Source organism: Alligator mississippiensis, chromosome 1 (assembly GCF_030867095.1).
Source record: "Alligator mississippiensis isolate rAllMis1 chromosome 1, rAllMis1, whole genome shotgun sequence".
NCBI classification, from domain to species: domain Eukaryota; kingdom Metazoa; phylum Chordata; order Crocodylia; family Alligatoridae; genus Alligator; species Alligator mississippiensis.
The window spans coordinates 364949005-364974101 of record NC_081824.1 but is presented as its reverse complement, the minus strand read 5'-3'; the positions used below and the strand labels follow the sequence as shown (position 1 = coordinate 364974101).

At 43.2% G+C, this 25097-nt stretch overlaps 1 protein-coding gene across 5 annotated transcripts in view; it reads right to left on the bottom strand.

Annotated features, from left to right (window-relative positions):
* The window catches only part of DOCK9 (dedicator of cytokinesis 9), a 277662-nt gene that overhangs the window by 216392 nt on the left and 36173 nt on the right, over positions 1 to 25097 (bottom strand). For 3 of the 5 annotated variants that reach the window (XR_002090054.2, XM_019486920.2, XM_019486923.2), the window contains exon 1: positions 3979 to 4155. The exons of the other annotated variants lie outside the window; for them this stretch is intronic. Coding sequence is in view for 2 of the 3 variants with exons in the window: in XM_019486920.2 (XP_019342465.1) it covers positions 3979 to 4140 (162 nt within the window). In the remaining variant the exon portion in view is untranslated. Of the gene's footprint in view, positions 1 to 3978; positions 4156 to 25097 lie in introns of those variants that run through there. 5 annotated transcript variants of the gene reach the window in all.

Below are 25097 nucleotides of genomic sequence, written 5' to 3'. Positions count from 1 at the left end.
GGAATCAGACAAAGATGAATGTGATGCACGCTTGATTTTGAAGGGAAAAAAAAGTTAGTAAAGTGAATTAATAATGTCTGAGTTCTTTTATAATACCTTGAACTATAAGTGACTAGATTCCTTACAAATATCCTAAACAAATCAATATAACTAATTTATTTATTTAGTTTATCTGATTTATATGCCTCCCATCCTAACAAAGGCTCAGGGCAGTTTACAATAACAGAATAGAGTTATAAAAATGGTGAATGAATATGGGGGGGGAAAAAAAAACCCTTAAAAAAAAAAAGTCAAGGCAACTAGGTCACCAACATAAAACAGAAACCCACTAAACAGTACTGCGGTCTACCTTTATTTGTTAAACACCTACCCAAATAAGAAGGTCTTACAGCACCTTCTGAAAGATATCCAGACTTGGGCTCTGGCAGGCCTCAAGGAGAGGAAGGCATGATAGAGCTGAGGAGTGACTACTAAGAACAACATGCCACATATTTTGGCCAAGTACACTTGCCATATTGATAGCACTTACAGGAGTTTGCTCCCAGCTAACCCTAGGGATCATGGTGGGGCATAGGAGAGAAGGTTGTCCCTTCAGTACGCAGTGCCCAGGCTATTCAGGGCCTTATGGGTCAAAACCAGCACCTTGAATTTCACCTGGAAAGCTAATGGAAGCCAATGCAGACTCTCGAGCACTGGAGTTATGTGCTCCTTGTGACCCACCCTGTCAAAGGGTGAGGTGCTGCATTCTGTTTTCAAGCCATCTTTAAGGGCAGCCCCATATAGACTGTATTAGTTTAGCCTTGAGGTGATGATGATGGCATAGATGGTGGTGGCCAGATCTGAATCTGAAAGAAAGGGTCACCACCTTCTCACCAAATAAAGTTGGTGAAAGGAACTCACTTCTGCCACATGAAGATCTAGGTAGTACAGGAGATTCAGGAGCACCCTGAGGCTGTGACCTGGAGTTACAAGAGAAGGCTGAACACATAAATTATAGGTATCAATGCAGCAAATGTTTGTTTCCTAAAAGGGACAAAATTTAGGAAGAAGAAAGTAAAAGCAAAATTGATGAAAATGCCTACTGTTATCTAAAGGGTTATCTGGGACTAATTTAATATTTCCTTGACTGAATCATTTGCAGCTAGAGGCCCAACTGAGATCTGTCGATAGACTCTGGACATCAAGATGGAACACAAAGGCAATAGAGCAGTACTCATGTTCCGAAGGCAGCAAGTTACATTTTTAACGTAACACTGGTGAGAGTAGACAGATAAACTCTGAATCTATTGATGCAACGATAATTTGAGAATAGGGAGAACATACAGGCTGGCTGCTGCAGTAGAAACAACAATGGTTAAAAGGCAAAATTAGGAAAATGCCAAACTGGGTGGCTCCCTGGAAAAAGTATTATTTCTATTAAAGAATTCATCATCAGATTGGTATCTGAAGGCCACTACAGATCAATTTCTTCATGCTGTTCAAGAGACTGTATGAGATAGTAACCAGGTCAGACATTCATCATAGTTAAATTCTGTCAGAATAAAAAAAAAAACTTCAACTTTTGTGTTATTCTACAAGCAGAAGACAGGAAATGAGACCCTACTGTTGCCTCTCTTTCCTGCCCCTGCCAACTAGTAGCCAGTCCTGAGGAAGGCAGTTATACTAAAGAGTAGAAAGTCAAATTCTTCCCCACAAAAATTAAGCTTAAAAGGAGAAGGCAACTGGATCAACTGGTTTGTGCAATTTGTGAAGGAAAGATTATTATGTACACACTTCCCATCACAAAAAGTTTTGTAAATTAAAATGGCAAACTGTACCAGTCTTTTCTCTGCACTGCCCTCCAAGGATTCATCTCTTCCATGGAGAACTTTTGGAATTCCTGCCCTTACAACTAGGCCCTAATATGCAATACCCTAATTTCCATCACCTTTGCTTATCAAGCTGGTCCAACTGGGTGTCACTTTTGTAGTTCCACCTTTCAGGGAGACCAGACATCCTTCATAAAACACAAGCATCAGTCATCTACCCAAAACAGGAATTAAGTATAGGAGGAAAAGGATTCTAAACCAGAAGATAAGCAAACATTATCTTGCAAACACTTAAAATCCCCCTGACAATGTAGGCAGACCTAGCTAATTCAGGCATCTGAGAGGGTATTGGTACACCAGTCTGACTTCCAAGAATAGCTCTCCCAACACATGCTCTCTTTTCTCTCCAGAGGGGAGGGTATAAGGGAAGAGGGAGACCTTTCAAGCCAGCATCCATTTGCTCTTCTAGATTTCTGACTTTTGTTCTTCTGGACCAAAGCAGTCCAGTAGACAGAGCAAAAATCTGACTCCTTGGAGCCAATGACTTCCACTACACTATAAAAACCTTTCAGGATCTAAATCAAACAAAATTCAACCAAACCAATATATCCATATAATTAACAGCCCAACGATCAGGTCACCATACATATTTATATATTACACAGCAGCTCTATGTCTTCCTTAAACCTCCATGATAATGAACGGTAAATGTTCATCTGATGAATCTGCAGGCCAAATCTGAAAACCTGAACTGGACAAGTATCAACTGAAGCAATAGCATTTAGAACAAAATTGCTACATAAATCAAAGGAATAAATGATAGTGACAATTCAACAGAAGGAACTCATGTTCTATCATGTTACAAAAGGTCATACCTTCCTGAACAGTATGACTGGAGAAATACTGTTAATTGATTTATTTGATTCAGACAACTGATTTAACTGTGTTTAATTATGAAGGGTTAACACATTTTTCCTAAAACTGCAAATAATGTGAGTAGTATTTATTCAGCAGTGGAGGAGACTGGACATTCAAAAGTGGCCAGATTGAAAAGGTTCTGAAAGCCTTATTTTATGCCAACTAATGATCAATTTCAAAACATGCAGGTTTAAAATATGCACTCAAGGTAGAGGATGCATATTTTAAGTTTCCTCAACTGCTTAGGGCAGGATCAAAATTTTCAGTATTTGCACCTAAGAAAACCCCTTAACTTGCTGTACTAGGATCAAAGTTCCATTAAAAAAAAATACAGCTGTTTAATTGTTATAGCACCCCTTCATCCAAACATGAACTTCCTTTAACTGCAACTGGTCTCAACCTAGACACTAACCACACATTTGTATTGTAAATATTCTTATGATTTACCAGACCCATCACCTGTCTTTCTATAAGTGACACAAGAGTTTAATGTATGAATAATAATACACACACCCTAAAACCCTTACCTGTCAGAACCACTTCATGAATTTGCCAGCAAGTGACGCCTACTGGTGATTACACTTCCACCCCTCAAGCCCAAATGCAATACATCCAATGCATTTCTGCATCACTAGTTGGGGAATACAAAGAGGAGAGTCCCACTTCAAAACCTGTTTCCTGTGCATTAGACAACACCTAAAAGCATTTCAGCGTAACAGGCAAATGTAGGTAGTAATTACTATCCTTATCAATAATTTTCTTCTTGTATCATGTTCATTTATCCCTTTCCAGCTTAGTTTACTGCAGCAGCACATTTCCTCAGAAAGCCTACCCAGGTTCATGAGAAAATTAAAAACGTAAACCTGCATCAGTATTTCCCTTTAATGCATTCAATTTTCTTATATTTTACCAAATATTATAACCATCTGTCAGACAATTACACCAGATAAAATACCAAATAGAAAAATTCCAGTATATGAATCTATGCCCTTATAAACCTCCTAACAAAACCCGATTTTTAAGAAACCTGTATCAGTACAAGTCTAAATGAACAATATATAAAGGAAACAAGCTTTTGAATCTATAACACCAGTGTGCACAAATGTGTAACGCATGAGACATTCACTTAAAAACACTGTCTAGGATATTAACACCTACCATATAAAAGGTGAATTTACATTAAAACATATACTTTAAAATATAAATTTCATTGACTAATTCAATACCATTAAATAAGCAAGCCAGCATTTACCAGGGATGAATGTATCAGTATTCCTGAATCTTCATTAGACAAGCTGTGTGCTGTATATTCAAGGGCATTATTTTCTCCTTGCTGTTTGCAAATATAAGCACAGTTTCTCTCAAAAACTGTACGAATGCCTTTAAACAGAACCACACTAGTAGTGCAACCCATTCCAAATATGTTGAAATTTGCACTTCTAGCAACCCTAGCTCCATTTGCAGAATGTCTTCCTCTGCTCCACAGAAATAATTTTCCTCTGTACCATCTTCAGTAAGTCCAGTGTCTAGTATCTCATTAGACCAAAAGCTATCAGCTGCTGTAATGCAATCCTGTTTATTAAGGCAACAAACTGCCAAAAATCCAGACGTAGAAAATAAAATAGGAGGATGGTGGAAAAAAACAAAATGACACCTCAGCTATAAAACTCAAATAGGACGTTCTCACAATGTGCTATTACTGTCTGATAGAGATAAAAGTAGGTTAAAAGAATTAGCTACTGGATTCCTGTTTTTCAAAGATCCTCAGAACATATCCAAGATGAAAAGAAACTGCAAAGGTAACTGCTGCAGTTTCTGCTGCCAGCCACAAAGAATTTTCATCTGCTGCAAGAAAGAGCTCTCCCAGAATGCTCAGCACAGAGTTCGTGCTAGCAAACGTTTCTTTACCTGACCTAAATATGCTTTTTGTTGTTCAATGCTGCATTTCAAAACCGATAAGAAGCAAAGAAGTAAAAAAAAAAAAATTAAAAAAAAAAAAGGAAAATCATTAGATTACTGCTGCTATGGAAACATGCTGCACATGTTACTGTATTAACCTACTTCAAACAAGCCTATCTGCCTGAACTGATTATAGCTTGCTTATAGCAAGCCACAAGGGAGTGAAAGATTGGAACAAACAGGTTTTTTGCTTCTTTCCTCTTCCTTCACATGAAAAACTGGTAAGTTTTATCCACAAGAAAATTACTTCGTTTAGTCCTTGATAGGTAACAGTCATGCAAGAATGAGTATGGCTGAATGACTATCTGGTTCAGATTAGCATCCACCTGGGGAACAAAAATCTACTATAAAATTTTTATTACACGCCCAAGTTCCTTGGTTATATAGTGGATCGTAGCCAAGTCAAGGCTTCTGATTCATCCTGTCATGACAATTGACATTCTGTGTCATCAGTTTTGATGCCTCTAAGAAAAAAAAAAGATGCTCCTATAGCTGATACTGAAAAATATATCAAAGACCTGTCATTAAAACACTACATCAGCTTAATATAAACTGAATGCAAATCATTTATTATAGACCAAGACAACACACACACAGAAGTATGGAGTGAAATAATCTCAATGATTTTACCACCAGAATCAGTATTTTGTTAGTCTATTAAAAGCAAGGCAGATATTTTAAATTGTGAATTATAAGAAATGGATCCTCTCCTGAAATTGGGGGAAGACTGCAGGTTAGACAGACTGAGGTTTTTGACAAAAGAAAGATAGGAGCGTTGGCTTGGGTTTTTAAGTCACAGGCAACCGAGGCTTTTGCAACACCCGCAGGTACAAAGAATGAGTCTCTTTTCTCCTTGTAACAGCAATTACATGGAAGAGGCTTGATTTCCTTATTCTGCGTAGTCACTAGGAGAGTGCAAAATTTCAACGGGTGTCTCATTTCAAAGCTATTCTGACGTTTCAAGCTTGAAACAGCAAAATCGAAACAAAACAAAAGGCTTCAAAACGAAACAAGGGCACTCAAAACGTTTCAAGTTTCAAAGCTAGGCTTACTTGGCTTCAGCACTGGTCCCAGGTGGCAGTGGCAGCCTCCTGTCATCTGGCGCACAGATCCAGGGGCCTTCACCCTCGGGAGGGCTGCAGGGCTGTGCTGGACTCCTCCCGGGGGTGCGAGCCCCCAGATCTGCGCGCCAGATGAGAGGAGGCTGCCGCTGCCACTTGGGACTGGTGGCAGCATCAATCTTGCATGGTGCTGGCAGCCTCCTCATCTGGCGCTGGCAGCCTCCTCATCTGGCGCACAGATCCAGGGGCTCGCAACCCTGGGAGGAGTCTGGCACAGTCCTCTCAGGGGTGTGGGCCCCCAGATCTGCATGCTGGATGAGAGGAGGCTGCCACTGCCAGCAAGTGTCAGTTTTGCTTTGAACAGTTTGAGGTGCAGTTTCCCAAAACCCTTGGAACTTATCTCCTTGAAACTTCATGCCCTCAGGAGCTACCATCCCTGCAATTTTCATCCAAATTAGGCAAGAAATGACAGTTTTAGGCATTTTCATGATTCCCCATTATAGCCTATGGGTGAAATGTTGAAACATGTCAAAACAATGAAACAGTTTCGACAAAACGAAACACAACAGTGCTTCAAAATGAAACAACGTAACAAAACACTGTCCTTTCAAAATGGCAGAACGGAAGTCTAAACAAAATGGTGCTGTTTCGCACAGCCCTAATAGTCACCACCTTTAAAATGATAATGTTCCAATGCGCCGCATCGCAATACGACCTTGCCATATCTAAAAAATTAAAAGAAAATTTGTTTCCTGTTTGTAAACTGATCCACAAAAAAATATATATTATTTTATTTATATACACACACACACACACACACACACACACACACACACACACACACACACACAGAGAGAGAGAGAGAGAGAGAGAGAGAGAGAGAGAGAGTTAGTTCACTTTGATACCTAAATACATTTTTCTGGTTTTAAACCTATATTAAGTTATGGACCCCATTGGGCTCACCTGTCACCTTTTAGATATAAGAAACACATTTAAAAAAAATGCTTCTCAACAGAAAACTCCATCCCCACTTTACAGATGAGTAACTTGAGGAATTAGTGACTGTCAAATTACTGAGGGACAGCTGGAAATAGATGCGGTTGTAGGCCACTTTGACATTTGGAATGAATCAGCCCAGTGCTCTCTGACCTATTCAGTTGATAAATTCAGAAGAAAAAAAAATCTGTTATGCAAGGCAAGGAAGTCTTTTAGCTTTGTTTCCTTATTGGGAAAGTTTGACGGTGATTTACTGTTTGCATTACAACAAAAATATTTTGTCCATCCGACTTACCTTATCTGCTTAGCAAATAAAGCCCCCTGGGAAAAGGTACAGAGATATTACAGTTTCTTAAAGCCAGGAACAAAAAGAAGCAATTTCCTGTTCTTGGTCATATTACGGCATGGCAAAGCAGAGCAAAGCAAGCACAAATACTGGTTAGCAAAAGTTAGAAAGGCTACATCAGGCTATGGTAATGTTAAACAAAAGCATGGATTGGACTACAGTTGCGCTTTTCAGGTCCTTTTGCTCTCCCCCTTCTCCCCTGACCTGCATACACAAAAGTCAGGTGGCCATAACTGTCTTTCAGTTTCCTCATGAATTCATAAAACTAGATAAGGAAGGGTTTGAAAAAAGCAGGAATGAAAGGCAGGTAAGGTGAGGGATACACAGAGCAGGCACCACACACACTATTGGTTAGCTGTGGTGTGTGAGAGGTAGCAGAGTTCCACTGAAGGAAGTGGCTAAGCAGCATTCTTCCACTCCACAGGAGCAACAGAGGAATACTGAATGACAGAAGCTGACAACTACTGGAAGGGCAGGGCTACAAACTTATCATCTGGTATCAGTAGAATCCTACTAAATTGACAGCAGGAGCGGGTTGTTCAGCAGCTCCTTTCATCTTGAAGGTTCCACTGTGCACCCACCACTGCTGCTTGCAGCTTAATCCTCATCAGCTGGGAGGCAAAATGCACAGTTTTAAATATAGTGCTGTTTCTGCTTCCCACCTGGTCAACCACACACAACAGGGCTCCCAGGGCCCCTCAGCTGTGAGCAGCAAAAACAGCACCATATTTAAGATGGCGGTTTTTGCCTCCCAGCTGATCAGAAGGGAACAGCAAACAGCAGGGCCCCTCCACCAATCAATGGTGGGGGACACACAGGGGAACCTTCAAGATTGGCTGTGGGGCCCTGGCAGCCACACTGTTTGTTGTTGACTAGCCAGGAGGCAAAAACAGTACCATATTTAAAACTGTGGTTTTTGCCTCCCCATTGATCAGAAGTAGAGGAAGGGGGGGGGGGGGGGGCAGGGGCGCATGCAGCAGATCTTGCCCAAGCGGTGCAGTCTGTGGCTGCCCCTGTGGTGCTCCGCATGGAGCTGAGTCCCACCTGGGGCAGCCTGTGCCATGCTCCAGCCTGTGCCTGGAGGTGGTTGCGCATTGCGCTGGGCGCGTGAAGTAGATGGAAAGTAGATGGAAGCCAGAACTGGAGCTCTATGTACTGGGGCAGGAGCCACCTGGCTGAAGCTTCCTCCAGGTCTAGAGCAGCGCAGCAGGAGGAGGAGCCACTGCTGGAGACAAAGGGAACAGAGAAGCATCTGGGTGCCTGCAACCACACTGGGAGCAACCCTGCTAGAAGATGCGTGTGCTGAGCAGGGCCAGGCTGGCAGGCACAGGCTGGAGCATGGCACGGGCTGGCCTAAGCAGGGCTCGGCTCCACGTGGAGCACCACAGGGGCAGCCACAGACCGCACAGCCTGGGCAAACTCTGATGCCCTCTCCCTACTCCTGATCAGCAGGAAGGTAAAAAAAAACAAAATAGTTTTAAATATGGTGCTGTTTTTGCTTCCCAGCCAGTCAACAACAGACAGCAGGGCTGTCAGGGCCCCTAGACTGATCAGCAGTGAGCAGCAAAAACAGCACCATAGTTAAAACTGCAGTTTTTGCCTCCTGGCTGATCAGGAGGAAGCAACAAGCAGTGGGGGCCCTCCACCAATCAGCAGTGGAGGGCACACAGGGAACCTTCAAGATTAAAAGGGCCCACTGCACAGCCTACTTCTGCCATGAATTTCGTAGGTCCCTAGGTATCAGCAACAAGGTCAAGGCATAGAGCTTAATGAAAGTTACTCCATGTAAAGCTTCACAGATTGTAAATATGGAAATATTCCTGACCTAGGCAGAAAATGCAGCTGGTGTCCAAATAAAACGAACAGTAATATTTGGAAAAGGGGCATGTCAGCATTTGGTAGCAGATAGCTTAGCTTTTTGATGCATGAAAGATGACAATGATGATATAGAAAGACAAAAAATCATGTTGTCAAAGTTTCAAAAATAACTATTTTTTCCTTATAGGCTCACAAAGAAAAAATGATAGGTAAACTGATACATATGAATCAACATACTTTTATGTGAGAAATCTTAGGAATACTTAGCATTGGGTCATAATAAAATGTTTCATAACCAAAATCATGCCATGAGAGCTTCTCATTCACTGGCCTTCCTGGACAACGTAATTATAAACAGTAGGGGAAAAAATGAGTCGAGTGGCCTCTTATTGTCCACTGTAACCTCCAGGTCCTCTTCTGTAGAGCAGCTGCTTAGCTAGTCAGTCCTCAGCCTGCACACCAGGTGCATGGGACTGTTCTGTCCTAAGTGCAGGATTTTGCACTTGTCCTTAATGAACTTCAAGAGATTTCTTTTGGTCTAATCCTCCTATTTGTGAAGGTTTCTCTGAGTTTTGTCCAATCCTCTAATTGGTCAAGTAGGGCACTTGCCAAATGTCTGATGTTCCCTCAGCCCTTGTAGATCTCCCTCCCATGAGGGTGCTTCAATCCCCACACTACAGACTATTCAAACTGTGGAACTTCTCACTCCCTCTGTTGAAGCTGAACCACTGTTTAGAAGAGTTCAAGATGAAATGGGCCACACAGAAGGAGAGCAAGTGAGCATGATTCCCTACCCATGGTTAGGGGCACTAATCTGGAATGGGGAGATTTGGGTTCTGGTCCTTACTCCAAAGGACATTATGCTTATTTAAGCAATAACTGACCCATGCACAATACATGGGAAAAAATTAGTTATTCTCCAAAGGACTAATGTTTAGGCCTCCCTTTGGAGGAGATGGTTGGTGACAGAAGCCATGCCTCTTCCTGTGGTCAGAACTGCTGGTACTGGAGTAGAATCCACTGCAGAAGTGTTGATTGATTTGCTGGTTCTGGAGCAAGGAACCAAGTGCTATTTTCACTAGAGAAGTTACAAATGAGGATTCAGGAGTTCCCTGCTCACTTACTTGTCACTTCTGTTCTTCAGGTGTATCTTCTTCCACTTGCTGGGTTTTTGGTTGTAGCTGTGTTGGTCTAAGGACATAGGCAGGCAAAGTTCTTTGGGAAGATGTGATATCTTTTATTATACCAACTGAGTAGTTGGAAAAAAGTCCTTAGCAAGTTTTCAGGAGCAAACACCATTCTTCAGGCATAGGAAGTCTCTGCTGTTCTGAGACTTCAAAAAATGAGAAGCTAAAAGTGTGACAGGATGCCAGTGAGAATGTAAATAGGTAGAAATTAGGAAAACAACATGCACTTAGTAGAAATGCAAGCAAACAGGGACAAACAGGAAGCAGATGGCTTGCAAACTGCCAAGCAAGAGAAGGAAAGGGAGGAGAAAGAGGAACCAGGCATCAGATCCTGGAAGGCACATGAGCGAAGACACCTGTGTGTGTGGCTTACTGAGCATTCGTCTGGTAGACTGTGTTTGGGTATGTGCTCTAAGCAGTTGAATGCTGCTAGCCGAGTGACTGCTGGGCAACTGCTGCCTGCCTCTGACCAAAGCCCTAAAAAGGGCGTAGAGGTGGTGCAGGCCCAGGAGAGTATAAAACGAGACTCCCCAAGAAATCAGGGAGCAAGCAAGTGAACAGGGACCACAAACAGGGCAGTTCACAATTCAGCTTGCAAGACAATAGGGGTACATTGACAGAGATTTTTGAGGCTGATACCGATCCGATTTCTGATACAACTGCATCCAGCTTGTAAGTCTGCTGTGGTGGACTGGGGGGGAGGGGGGGGCATGGGGGAGCAGATCAATGCCCCATGCGGTAAAGGAGGAAGTGGGTCTGGGGCAGAGGCAGACGCTGCCCAGTCAAGTGGGGCAGGGCATGGGAAGGAGCTGCAACTCATCCGGAGGAGATGGGGGGGGGGGGGGGGAAGGGAGGTGGAAAACAGCTCCTGCCACTGCGTAGACCCCAGGAGGGCACAGGGGGGTGTCCCCCAGATCTGGGCAGGGTGGGGCAGGTGGGCTGCAGCTGCTGGTTGGAGCCAGGACTGTGCCGGGCTCTTCTCAGCAGGGGGTGGGCTCGAGGCAGGCGGTGGCAGCACTAAGAGGGAGCTACAGGAGGGGGGGAGGGGGAGGAGGAGAGAAGCCGCGGACGCCCCAAATTTCACTGTCCTGGTGCAGCTCCGGCTCTTCCCAGTGCATGGGTGGAGGTGGGGGTTGAGCCAGGGCCGCATCAGGTGAGCGGCAACAGCCCTGGGAGAGAGAGTTGGGAGTGCTATGGCAAAATCTGGAGTGGCTGCAGCCTCTGCCCCCTCCCCCCTGCCGCAGTCCCCTCCCAGTGCCATTGCTGCCTACCCCGAGCCCAGCCCCTGCCGAGAAGAGCCTTACACAGCCCCAGCTCCAGGCGGCAGCTGCAGCCCTCCTGCCCTGCCCCACACAGATCTGGAAGGCACATGCTCCCTGCCCCCCCATGTCCCCTGGATGAGCTGCAGCTCTGCCCTGTGCCCCATCCTGCCCTGGCTGGGCAGCCCCTGCCCCACTCCCTCCCTCACTGCAGGGGGCGTTGATCTGCCCCCCACGCTCCTTCCCTCCTCCCTCCCTTTCCACCACAATGGACTTACAAGCTGCATGCAGCTCTCCAAGTTGCCAGGCTATGCTCCTCACTGCCTGCATGCTGTGCTGCGGCTGCACACACGCATGGGCATTTATCAGTCAAATTATTGGCCACATTGGGTCATTTTCTGATACAACCAATATTCTTTATATCAGTGCTGATCCGATATTGGACCGATGTATTGGTGAACCTCTACAAGACAGTCTGCCACCCTGCTCTTTGAAAGGGAGCCTTTAAGGTAAGTCCTTTCTTTAATTAAGAGCAACTAAACTACATATAAGTCGCTAAAACTCAGCACTTAGATCAACACTTTAGCCCCCTGTTTAACTAGAGTCCAGACTGAGTGGAGAGTTTGCTAGAGTTTGCCTGGAAGCCCTCTCACCTTCTTTCACTGTAAGCTTTGAGAGAAGAAGCAAGTTAGGAAGGAAAAGGAAAGGGAGCCTTTCAAGACCAAAAAGCAGCAAACAGGCCAGCTTACAGAGGAGTCCAGGGAGGTGATGCTTCCCCTCTATGCAGCACTGGTCAGGCTGCAGTTGGAGTATTTTGCCCAGTTTTGGGTGCCGCACTTCAAGAGGGATGCGGAGAATGTTGAAAGGGTTCAGAGGAGGACCTGAATTCAGAGGAGGGCCTGTATGGCCAGAGGCCTACAGGCAAGGCCCTACGAGGAGAGACTGAGGGACCTAGATCTCTTCAGCCTTCACAAGGGAAGGTTGAGAGGTGATCTTGTGGCTGCCTATAAATTCATCACGGGAGGGCACCAGGGAATAGGAGACGCTCTCTTTACTAGGGCACCCCTTGGAGTAACTAGGAACAATGGCCACAAATTGACGGAGAGCAGATTTAGGTTGGACATTAGAAAGAACTTCTTCACAGTAAGGGTTTTCAGAATCTGGAATGGGCTTCCATGGGAGGTAGTGCTCTCCCCTACCTTGGGGGTCTTCAAGGAGACTGGACAAGAACCCCAGGAAGAGATAGGAAGAAGATTTAAGAGACCCAAAGAGATGGCTGGAGGACACAGCAGTGCTAGAGCCACTGCTATTGCCAACTCTTGTGCTGCTTGTACCTGTGAGATGTCAGTCCAGGCAGGACCACCTACTCTTGAGACTTCCACCGGAATCCTAGTGTGGTTCTGTGGAGACTATGGCTTGCAGGTTCCTTACAGTGACAGCCAGGTGGGGGATGGCCTATGATGTGAGTAGTGCCTCCTGGTGGTGTCCCTCATGGAGCAGACAAGAGAGCTACAGGAAGAGGTGGTGAGCATCTAAAACATCTTCCACCATGAGGAAATTCAATGATTCAGTGCCAGAAGAGACCTCTAGGACTGCAGAGGAAGGAGTACAAGAGAGTGCTAGAGAAAGAAGAGTCCATGGACTCCCAGGAAGGCAGAAGCTAGAAGCTTGTGACCTCTAGCAGTAAGCAGAAGTCTTCATCTCCACCTGCAATAATTTGGCTGGAGAACAGATATGAAGCTCTAGCAACACAGAAGAAGCAAGTTCCATTGGAAGCATCAAGATCACTGCCATCAAGAAGAAATGGGTGGTAGTGGATAGATGCCTTCATCTGCTGGGGACAGAGGCATCCATCCTGACCTGTTGTGTCAGGAGGTCTGCTGCTTGCCCAAGGCCCAGACCTAAGATGTCATGGAAGGACTACTGAGATTCATCTGGTACTCTGATTACTACCCCATGCTGCTCATCCATGTGGGCACCCAGGATATTGCCAGGGAAGACCATGAGCAGATCAAAAGTGATTATAGGGCTTTGGGTGCAAGGCTGAAGGGGACAAAGACTCAGGTATTGTTCTCCTTGATCCTTCAGGTCAAGAGGAAGGGCCCAGGCAGGAGGGGATGCATCCTGCAGATCAATGCATGGCTGTGCAGGTGGTGTTGCCAGGAGGGCTTTGGCTTCTTCAACCATGGGATGTTGTTGCAAGAGGAAGGATTGTTAAGAAGAGACGGGATCCACCTAACAAAGAGAGGAGAGAGCATGTCTGCAAATAGACTCATTAACACAGTGCAAAGGGCTTTAAAACTAGGCATTCCAGCCACCATGCACAGCTTCAGGATGGGACTGCTGCTGTCACTGCTACAGCTACTGGGGCACCTGCTCAGCTTCTCCAGCATCCAGTGGCTCCTCCTCGTCTTCCTACCACAGCGCTCGCTCCAAGCAGCAGGTAGAGAAGCGGCAGGGGCAAAGGAAGGAGGAGCTGCAGCAGCTGGGTGGGAGCATGGAGCATGGTGCTGGGAGTAGTGGAAGCACAGAGCCCATGCCCAGGGGGGTGGCGGGAGCGCAGAGCTCGGGTGGGCAGGGTGTGAGGAAGTGGGAGGGGTGTGGAGACCACCCCCCCACACACTCTCCCCCATAGTGCACAGCCTGTCACCAGCAACAGTAGGAGGTAGACATTCAGAGTGCTGCTGGCCCCTGCAGGTACTCCAGCCAGCACTGCACATGGCAGCAAGGAGTGCAGCCAGGCTGACTGCCTCTATCACACAGGGCTCCCTGCAGCACACATACTGCTACTGACACTCACGCCGAATGCAGAGAAACCCTGCACAATAGAACCAGCTGCCTTCCCTGCCCCTTGCCATGCAGGTCCCAGACTCTGCCGGAAGTGAAGGGGAGCCTCACCCTGCTGGGTACATAGTTACATAGGCTGGAGGGTAGGGCTAGGATTCAGAGAGACCTTGACAAATTGGAGGATGGACTAAAAGAAAAAAAAAAGTTGCATGAGGTTCAAAAAGGACAAGTGCAAAGTCTTGCACTTAGGACGCAATAATCTCATGCACTGGTACAGGCTGTAGACCAGTTGGCTAAGCAGGAGCTCTACAAAAAAGGACTTGAGAGTTACAATGAACAGTAAGCTTAATATGAGCCAACAGTGTGCACTTGTTGTGAAGGAGAACAGTATACTGGACTGCATTAGTAAAAGTGCTGCTGGTAGACTGACAGAAGTGCTTATTTTCCTCTGTTCAGCACTAGTGAGGCCAGATCTGGAGTCCTACATCCAGTTTTGGGCCCCCACTACAGAAAGGACGTGGACAAATTGGAGCAAGTCCAGCAGAAGGCAGTGAAAATTATTAGGGTGCTGGGGCACATGACTTATGAGGAACAGCTTAGGAAAACAGTCTCATTTAATCTAGAGAAGAGAAGACTGATGGGAGATTTAATAACAGCCTGAAAGGTGCTTGACAGAGCTAGACTGTTGGTAGATGATGGAACAAGCAGCAGTGGTTTCAAGTTGCAGCAAGGAAGCTTAGATTAGGAATTAGGAAAAACTCACTAGGAGGGTAGTAAACAGGCTAGAACAGTGAGGTTATGGAATGTCCATCCTTAGAGGTTTTTAAGACCCAGCTAGACAAAACCTTGGGTAGAATAATATATAGTTGGGGACAGTCCTGCTTTGAGCAAGCAGTTGGACAAGATTACCTTCCAAGGTCTCTTGCAACCCTAATTTTCTATGATTTTATGATTCTAAATGTTACTAGAACTGCTCTAGGAAATAGAGTTTGAGTTAGAACTAGCAGCCTTAAATTTCCAAATCACTATGGAAAAGGACCTGTACCTTTACCACAAATCTAGAATTTTTTCTTACCAGTTTCACAGAAACTGCTTTATTTTGCAGACAGCAAAAATGAGTAAGCCATCACAAGATGGCTTGGCTTGAAACCTGAAGGCCTGGACTCCATGAGTGGTTGGGGGAGAGGTACGTCATGGGGAAAAAAAAAATAAAAAAAAAAATCAAAAGCTGGAAGAGAAAGAAAGGAAGGTAAAATTTGAAAGTCAAAAAACCTAACAGATAATTCCAGTCTAAGGAATGCTAAAAGAAAGCAAGCTAATATTGCTAAATTCACAACACAGCCAAGACACATGACAGGGAATAGAGGAATGTTACAGCCACTCTTGTCTTTTTGTCTTTAAATGGTATGGGGAGGGGGGAGACAGAATAAAAGTGTGAAGAGTACAGTATGACAGACAGATACTGCTACTCAAAAGATTCCAAATCTCAAAACAGCAAAACATAACACAAGAAGTGAATAAATACTTTACTTTAGGCTTAAAAGACTAAAGAGATAGTTAAGGATACTGGTGGGCTACCACATGCCAAAGAAGATATGATTATAGAAATTGCCACATGGGAGGCAGAAGGAAAATGCAGATTGCTGATTGTCAAAGGAAAATGTTCCTTCTAGAATACTGAAGGAATTGAAACACCAAATACTTTTTTGGCATAGAACTTTACTGAATCTGTCAACTCTAGGAAAACAGTAAATGGTACATTTAAAAAAAAAAGTGGGGAATAACTCAAGCAATTCCAGGCCTTGACTTCAGTGGCGTAGGTTTTGGTACTTATACAGAAGGGGATAATGGAAGGGAACAGAAAATGGGACAATATACAACATGATTTTATCTGAAGAGAATGGCATCAGATTAAGGTAAGGTAACTTCCTGCATAAGGGCAAATCCATGGACTTAATTTATCTGAATTTAAACAAAGCTTTTGATATTGCCACATGTGAAATTATTGGCCACAAACTGAAGAGGACAGGTCTCAGTATCCAAGCAGTGAAATAAATAAAGATTTGGCTCTAAGTGAGACTACAGAGGGATACACTACACTGAAAGGCAAAGTATCTGACTAGCATGGTTACTTAGTGGTGTTCCTTAAGAATCAGCCTCTGAATAGGTCCTATTTAATATTTTTATTAGAAAACTTGGTACTAGAAGTAGATGTGCTTTGTGAAATTTTCAGCTACCACTAAGCTGGGGATATTGCCAATAGAGAAAAAAAGCAATTACTACGCACAAAAAATTAAATAATCTTGTAGAATGGAGCATTAGAAACGGAATTAAGTTTAAACATATGAAGTGCAAAGCCATACATAAATTTAAGTACCAACAAGGATTTCGGCTGCAATACAGGGGTGCAAAGATTAGAGACAACAGAGGAAGAGAGGGACCAGTGTGAAGCAACTATGGAAGAAAAGATAATGCAACCCTAGAACATGCTTCATTGGGTATATTCACGTAAATGGTAATACCCCACTCAGAAAGCTTTATTCAACTCTGGTCACTGATTTTAAAAAATAATTATGTTGAACTGGGCTGGAGTGTTGCTGTAGCCATGATGGTTTGGGAAACATGACAGAAGCAAGGGGGTTTTGTGGCGAGATCTTCTATAAGACGAACCATATAGCTGGCAACTACATTAAACAAGCTGTTGGGCAAAAAGTATCCTTTCCAAATCTGCATGAGCACACTTTGTACCCCAAAACCTGTAACACTGCTCTCAGCTATACAGTTGGTCCAAAAGAAGGTGATACCAAAACCCCCTTTTTGCTTCTTACATAAGTTAAAACAAAACTTATGGTTCAGTTCAGAGAAGGCCCATTAATACTGTCAAAGAAATGAAGATCTTTTCTTATGAAAGATGGTTAGAGGAGCTTAAAACAAGGTTTGAGATATACATAGAGAGATATAGAGAGAGAGCTGGTAGGTTTTTACCTAAAATTTCTATCCATCAGCAGAGTGAAGTTTTGGAATGTTCTTCTGAGCCAAGTTGTGGGAACCAAGAAGTTAAAAGTGCTTTAAGATTGTATTGAATAAATTTATGAAACTGATGTTATGTTAGGACTGAGAATTTTGGCTCAGAGGACAGTCACCCCAGTGTGAGGATTCCATATATATACTTGTATCTGCAATCCCCACATTGTAATGATCTGTTTGGTAATCCCATAATTTTTTCTCCTCATGAATGCTACTTGCTTTTGGGAGTGTAGGGAAGCACTTAGGTGAAGTCCCTGATTAAAAACCTTCAGCTTTCTCCTGTAGCAAGAAGCATGGCTTTTTTTCTAGGATCATCTATGCAGTGGCAAGACATTTCCAGTACTCTCACAGCGCACCTTGAATACATTGCCACTAAGGGATGATTCTGAGGATTTCTTAGGTAAACGATTCAAATGAGAATACAGGGGTCTGGACCTGATGGCCCAGGAGGCCTCTTTTAGTTTCATGTTTTTATGTGCGCCTCTGGATAGGTATCTGTATTTACATGTGTTAAATGTGGTAAAAATAAACAATTCACCACACACACACTGATCTTAACTATTAAAATAAATAGCTTAGTCACCAACAATGAATGTTTCGGAGAACTTCCTCTTCATGCAATGACTCCAGTTCAGCAGAAGTGTAACATTCTATTTTCCTTCATGGATGCTAACACTTCTCAGTAACTAATTATCAGTAAACACTAAAAACCAGAAACTCAGGGTTGACCAGTGGCTAGGTTACAACAGATTTAAAAACAGAAACAGCATATTATAAACCTTAAGAATATATCCACAATAAAGTTGGGTGTAACAAATGTACTTCAAGTACAAAAAATGTAAGGTCCTAACAACATGTTACATTTCAGACTTTTAGATTTTTAGCCCTAAAAATATATGCTGAATGTACTCCATCTAGTGGAGAAAACAGCTTTTTAACTTTCGTATAAGCAATTGTTTATTTGCAGTGAATACTGAAGCATTACAGCCAAGGAATAACATATTGGAACATTCTAATTGAATTGTAGAGCAATCATTTTATCAGTGTTCATAATATCAAGCAAAAAGTACCAGCCTTGCATTAGTTGTGCTATCTTATGTAACCACAAGGATTCCCAAAGTTTCAACGGCATTATAATTCTTTTCACACACACACACACACACACACACACACACACACACACACTAGGAAATCCACTAGCACCTTTCCTTTTGAACACAGCAACTGGAATGAAAAGAGGGATCAGAGTGTATGCACATAAGTGGTATATGTAAGCAATGTAACATAAGCAATACCTTAATTGTATATAGGTTTATTTTGGTCCACATCCAAAACAAAGCAAAACAAAAGTAAAGATTTGTAATTCAAGATTTTATTCTAGCCCAGCCGAAATGCTTAGCTCAATTTTCATTCAATCTAGTACACCTTGTTAAGTTCCTTAATATTTTAAGTATTGACTTTTTGGCAATTTCAGGACACTTTTACACATGGCTCCAGAAGTGGGGGGAAGTAGGAGGGGCTTTAACTAGAACGCTCCCAGAGCTACTCTAATTAAAATGCCGCAGTGTTGTGTATCAGCATCCCTGCGCTTCAAAATGGAGGTGGGGGCACTTCAATGAGCTTTAGTTAAAGTGCCTGTGCTGCCATTCTGAAGCACGGGGACACTGATACACAAGATGTGGGAGGCTGCTGGAGCGCAGCAATTATCATGCTCCAGCAGTTTCGAATAATTAAGTCTGCTCCAACACACCGTAATTACAGAGCATCGAAGCAGCCTCCGCGCTCATGTAGAGGCACCCTAAGCAACTCAGAATAACAAACATTAAAAATATATAAAAGCTATTTATGATTATTTCTGTAATGGTATGTAAAAATCACTCAAGGTTGGGGTCACATGACATCATCAGAGCAGATGGCTACCTAAAGCCAGACCTCTGGAAGAGACAGCAAAATTCACAAACATCACCGATGCCTGAAGCCCCTTTAACTCCCCCAAAGCATTTCCCCCTTGTTTGTTTCTTCCCTGGAGAAAACTCACTGGAAGATCCTAAGTTCACAGGCTTTGCAGAATTAAAGATGGCTCCTGCACTGGGGAGAACAGAACAGGCAGAGCAGAGAAGGAGAAAAATAAAACAGCTCCTTGACCAGAAAGTATTTTGGTGAGTTAATCTTAGAAATCAGAACTTTAAGATCCTCTATGGAGGCACAATTGGATGAAATCAAAGCAGAGATAAAAAGATTGGGAGAAGGGCTACAGGGTGACAGACCTGTGAATAAAGGTGGAGAAAAACCCACAAATCAGCAATAATCTTAAAAAAAAAAAAAAAAAAAAAAAGGAACTTGCAGAGAAAACTGAGATTATGAAAAATTTTGAGAGAAGAAATAACATAAGAGTAAGAGGATTTCCAGAAGGTATGGAGAAGGGAGATCTAGCACAACGTTTAAAACAGGTATTCCATTCCTTCCCACAGCTGAAAACAAAAGTAGTCCTTGTAGAGAGAGCATGCGGAACTCTACAGTGTCCCCCACCTTGGTTTAAAAAAATCCAAGCAAGTTTTTTTCCAGGGAAAGAGACATGATGTGACATTTGCTCTATTTTGAGCAAAAGCAGCAGTTTCTGAATAAGGTTAGAGAGGCCTGTAATCCTAAATCTGGGATGATTTAAAATATAAGTATTTTAAGGCTCATCACAGGCAATGTTAAGGAGAAAGAAGGAACTGAGTGAAACTACTACATGTATGGCAACAAATACATTACAGATGGGGTTTACCCTTTTTTATTCTTCTTATTTTATTCAAGAGTGGATTCAGAGGGACTGCAAGGGCAAAGCCATGCCCGTTTTTGGACCACAGAATGGAAGCAGCAGCTGGGGATGTGAAGTCCTCAAAGCAAGTAAGAAACCCACACCTTCCTCCCTAAAGCACCCACTTCCCTGCCCCCTCCCATTCCCCACCCACCACTGGAAGTCCCCCAGCTGACCTTGGGTGGGGGGAGCTTCTGAGACACCTCTGCCCTGCTCCAGCTTGGCTGCAAGGAGAGCCATGGAGGCAGCAGGTAGGTTCCCCCATCCTGCCTGGTCCCCTGAGCATTCCCCACCAAACCAGAAGCAGGTACAGGGAAGAGAAAACCCACCCACTGCTGCTGCTGTCCCCAGCTGAGCTTAGCTCTTCACGAAACTGCTCACTGCAACCCCAGCTGGAGTGGGGCAGGAGCACTGGGACAGAGACATAAGCAGAAAGGGAGAGGAAGAGAATGGGAAAGGAGGGAAGGTGCTGATGAGTATGGATTCTTACCCAATAAGGGGAATTTTAGAAGTTCCTTCAGTATGGTCTGCCCACCCTGGTGGGAAGCAAGGGTGGGGGGGGAGGGGAAATGCAGCCACCCATGTAGCACCCCACTTTTTAAAATCCTGGACCTTCCTATGTCTTTCCAAATCAAAATACATCAGCATTAAGGGAAAGAGAAGGTGTTATAATTATTAAGAAACTAAAAACTTAATGGAAAACACCCTTGAATCTCAGCCTGAGTGACACAGTCAGCAAGAAGCAATATCACGATACTGAATGGCAAACTGTTAAGCCCAGGAGAAAGAAATCCTCAGACCACAGTGACAAAGACTGGAAGACAATGGTGTAACTGCCAGGGGGATGGGGAGGCCTAAAGGATACAAAAACTAAGGATCACTGAGGATCCAAATGGGAGGAATATGAACAGGGGTTTTAGTAAATGAAGTTCATTTTAGGGTAAAAATGCATAAAATAATAAACAGGAACCAAAACAGTATTGCAGGTATATTAACTAAAATCAAACAATAATCTAGATATGCTTTATTATTTTCTTATGAAGTCAGTTCCAGCTATATAATTATTCACTACCCAGAAGAGCCAGGTTGTTTGAATAATCAATGCACACATTATATATGATGTACATATATGAAAATAAACAGTATTTATAGTACACATATGGTATAAGAATTGTTATAATATATCCTTTGTAAGTATGGATATTTCCAACCTCATCCAATTCTTGTAATATTATTAATTTTGTTTCTATATTTCCACAGTTAAAAAAATAATTGCTCAAAGGTAGTCCAATGGTTACATGGTGACTAAGCCATGGGAAATGCACTGTTATAACACTAGGCAACACACATCATCCATACATGTCACTCCTACAAAACAAAGCACATGCAGCGCACACCTACTCCACCAAATGTAACAGTAACCATGCAGGTGTAATTACTGCAAAAATATCTTCCAGGATTTAGTTGCAGAAGTTGTGGCGTACAAACAAAAAACATTTTTTCTGTACAATTGTGGAAACCTGAATAAAGCCATAATGTGTGGCTTTGTACAGTCAAGTTCAGTAAATCAGTCTTTGCTGAAACAACCTTTGTTTTTTGTTTAATTGTAGGAGAGAGACAGGAAGAGACAGGCAGAGAGACTGAGATTTGTCATGGGTTTTATCTAATTACTTTTAAAGTGTACTACTAACACAGACATCAATTAGACAATGTTAACCTGAGAAGGGAGAATTTAGTTAGCAGTATTTTTTGTTTAAGTGTTAGTGATCTCTGTGGGATAGGTAGGAGGGGAGTTCTGTTATCACCAAATGTAAAGGGAAAAGGAAGCAAGTGATGTTGATATGTCAAAGAAATTAATATTGCTCCATTTGTGCATTTTTCCAAACTGACTTTTAGGACCATATTTTCCAGTTATGTTTTTGTTTTCTTAATAGGGTTGTAAGTGTTATGGGCAGGGGTGACGCATAGGGGGTGCACACAGGTGCACATGTACCCCCTGAGCGTGGCAGTACACCCCCTATAAAAAGGCATGTGGTTGCCGCTCGCCACCCCACCTCACACCTGCCGACACTGCCAGTGGCGTCTGAGTGTTCGCTGACCCCTGGTTGGCACTCGCCACCCCCCTGCCACAGCACTGGCAGTGTCTGCAAGAGCTCCCGCGTACCACTGCTGCACTCCCGCCGCTGCCGTGCCCACCCCAACCACTGGGGGCACATGTTCATGGTTATGGGATAGCTTAGAGTGAATTACAAACTTGCACATGTACTAGCCCCTGGTTGCTTTGCTATTCCACCCAGGAAGGGCACAGACCAACTGCAGATGCCTCAGCCTGACAAAGGGTATCTGTACCCAAAAGCTTACAAAGAATTTTTTCACCTATTTGAGTTGGTCTAAAAAAAGATATTAGATTTACCCACAGAACCTCGTCTTACAAACATTAGGTCATTGGGAAGGAGGCTTTGTCTATTTATGTTATGGGGGACAGACAAACAGCACTACCATCCAACCAAAAACAGATCCGCATGCTTCTGGAAACTTCATTTGACTCCAGCGAAGCAGCTGTACCATCAGAGCAGTAAATATCTAGCTTGTGAGCAGGCTGCTAAAGCCAGAAGGCAGCACAGGAGAATGCATATGTACATCAGTGGTTCTCATCCAGGGTGCTTTGGCACCCTGGCATGCCACAAGATCTTTTAAGGGTGCTGCTCATTTTTAGCAAACCTCTTCACATGATGCACAAGATACACCAAGAGACTTCAAATAGTGTCACAAACATTCTGCACTACTGTGGTCCAAGTTTTTTGCAACAAGAAAATTGCTGCATTATTTTTCTGTAGGCAAGAAATGAGTGAAAGCCAAGAGAAGGCATTTTCTGAGGGGCACCTCAAATCTAACAAGCTTGAGAACCACTGGTATACATGAACCTTCTGCCAGCTGCTGTAATGGAAGATGTGCCTATAATTCTGCTAATAAAAATTAGGGTTTTACCACTGCAAAGGAGCTCTGAATGTAGACATACACCAAGTTCTGTCAGCAGAATTTGAATTCTGCCAGTAAAACCTCATAACCTAGCCTTAAAAAAAAAACTTAAAACTGAAAGGAACAGATATTAGGAGGCAGTCAATATCTGGGAAGGGAAACACTATGTCTTTATAAGCAGATATGTAAAAGACTTGGTAAAAGATAACTGCAGCACCTTCAGTTAGAGACAGGGTAGAAACAAAATTGGCTTATAGTGTTATATAGTATATAGCACCTAATAAAGTGAGCTCTTACTTGAGAGCTTAGGCACCTCCAATTTAATTAGTCTATAAAGGTACTTCTCTCTCTGCCCTGTCCTTAGGGATACATAGCCAGATTCATGTCCCAAAAAAGGGAAAGTATTTGAGCTATCTGACCCTTATTAAATAGCAAGAATGACTACTATAGGCCAGAGAGTAAAACAAAGATATTGTCAGTCACTTCAGAAGTTTCCAGGAAAGAAGCTGGAAGATGGGAGCCAAGGAAAACAGAAAATGTAAGTTAAAAAGAGGCATTAAGAGATGGGACTTGAAAACTTGGATCCTGCATGAAAGACAAAAGTTGTTCAGAAAGCCTAGAGATATCCCCATTGAGGCCATAACAAACATATGCAAGGATCCAAACAATAATAAAGTCTCTCTATAAATAGGGTCTATTCAATTCATGATTTCACAGAAACTGTGAAATCCAGGATTGGCCATGAAATCAACTTAAAAAAAAAAAAAAACCATAATAAAAATAAAATGCTGGTTCCCCAGTGGGAGCCAGCAGTCCTGGCTTGGGGCTATAGGGTTTTTTTAAACCAAAAATTAAGCTGGGGGGGAGGGAGGGGTTAAAAATCAGACAAAACCAGGATCCCTGGTGATGAAGTCAACTAACTTCATAGTTATCTTCCTGATTTCTGCTAATCTCCCCACTCCACATGTGTTAACAACTTTCTCTCTTTTTTTTTTTTTAATGGTCTTGATGTGCCACTATTCAAACTAGGCAACATTCTTTGGGTACATGTAATATCTTTTATTAGAGCAACTAAAAAGTTGGGAAAAAAGTTCTTTGCAAGGTTTTGGGCACAAACACCCTTCCTCAGGCATAGGGCAGAGTCTCCCTATGTAAGCCATTCCTGGTAATAGCTCCTTGTATTTCAAAGCCCTCCAGGCTGTTTTTAGCCCTAGCAAAAAAAACTTAACTCAAGTTTGGTAATATTAATTCAGGTCTAGAAATAACTGACAGTGAAGTAGGAGATTTATTATTAAAACAATCAAGACTATTGACACTTATGGCTAGACTATGAAGCTGAATAAAAAACAAAAATTTAACTATAAATGACTACACAGACTTTATATTTGACTGTAATGACTACAGGACTAATGACAATATCTTTTGACTATTTTTTGCCTAATTTGTTGGGTTTTTTTAAACTTTATAATCTATCAAACAAGTGCACATTGTAATAGTTGTACTTGGTTTTACTTTACTCTAAAACTGAATATAACACTAGCCCTCTAATAATAGTAAAGCATCTAATTTCTATTTAACTGGAGGAAAATGTGTTGCATAATATGTAATGATGTGCCACACCATCTGCACCCCTCTTTTTAAAATCCTAGATGCACCCACGCATACAAACAACTCTTAGTCAGACTTCAGCAATTAAATTTAAAGAATGAAAATTCGTGAAAATTAAAGTAATCCATAACAAAGGTATAAATGCAACCATGAACACCATGTGCCCCTGGAAGCTGGGAGGGGGGGGCACGGCGAGCTCCCACGGGTGGTGGCAGCACCGTCGCAGCAGCAAGCAGTGAGCTCCCTGCAGGCGGCTGCAGCACTGTCGGCAATGGACAGGGGTGGCGAGCCCTGATCAGCAGTCAGCAACCACCCACGTCGGCAGCATTGGCAGCAGTCAGTGGCAATTAGGGACCGCCCACAGACGACACCAATGCTGTTGGGGGGGGGGGAGTGGGGAGTGGTGATCACCCACAGGCACCAAATGGCAGTGTCGGCGGCACCTTTTTGCAGGGGGTGCACTGCCAAGATCTGGGGGTGCACATGCACCCCGTACGTGTCGCCAATGAGTACAACTACCCAAATACAAAAGTATTAGTAA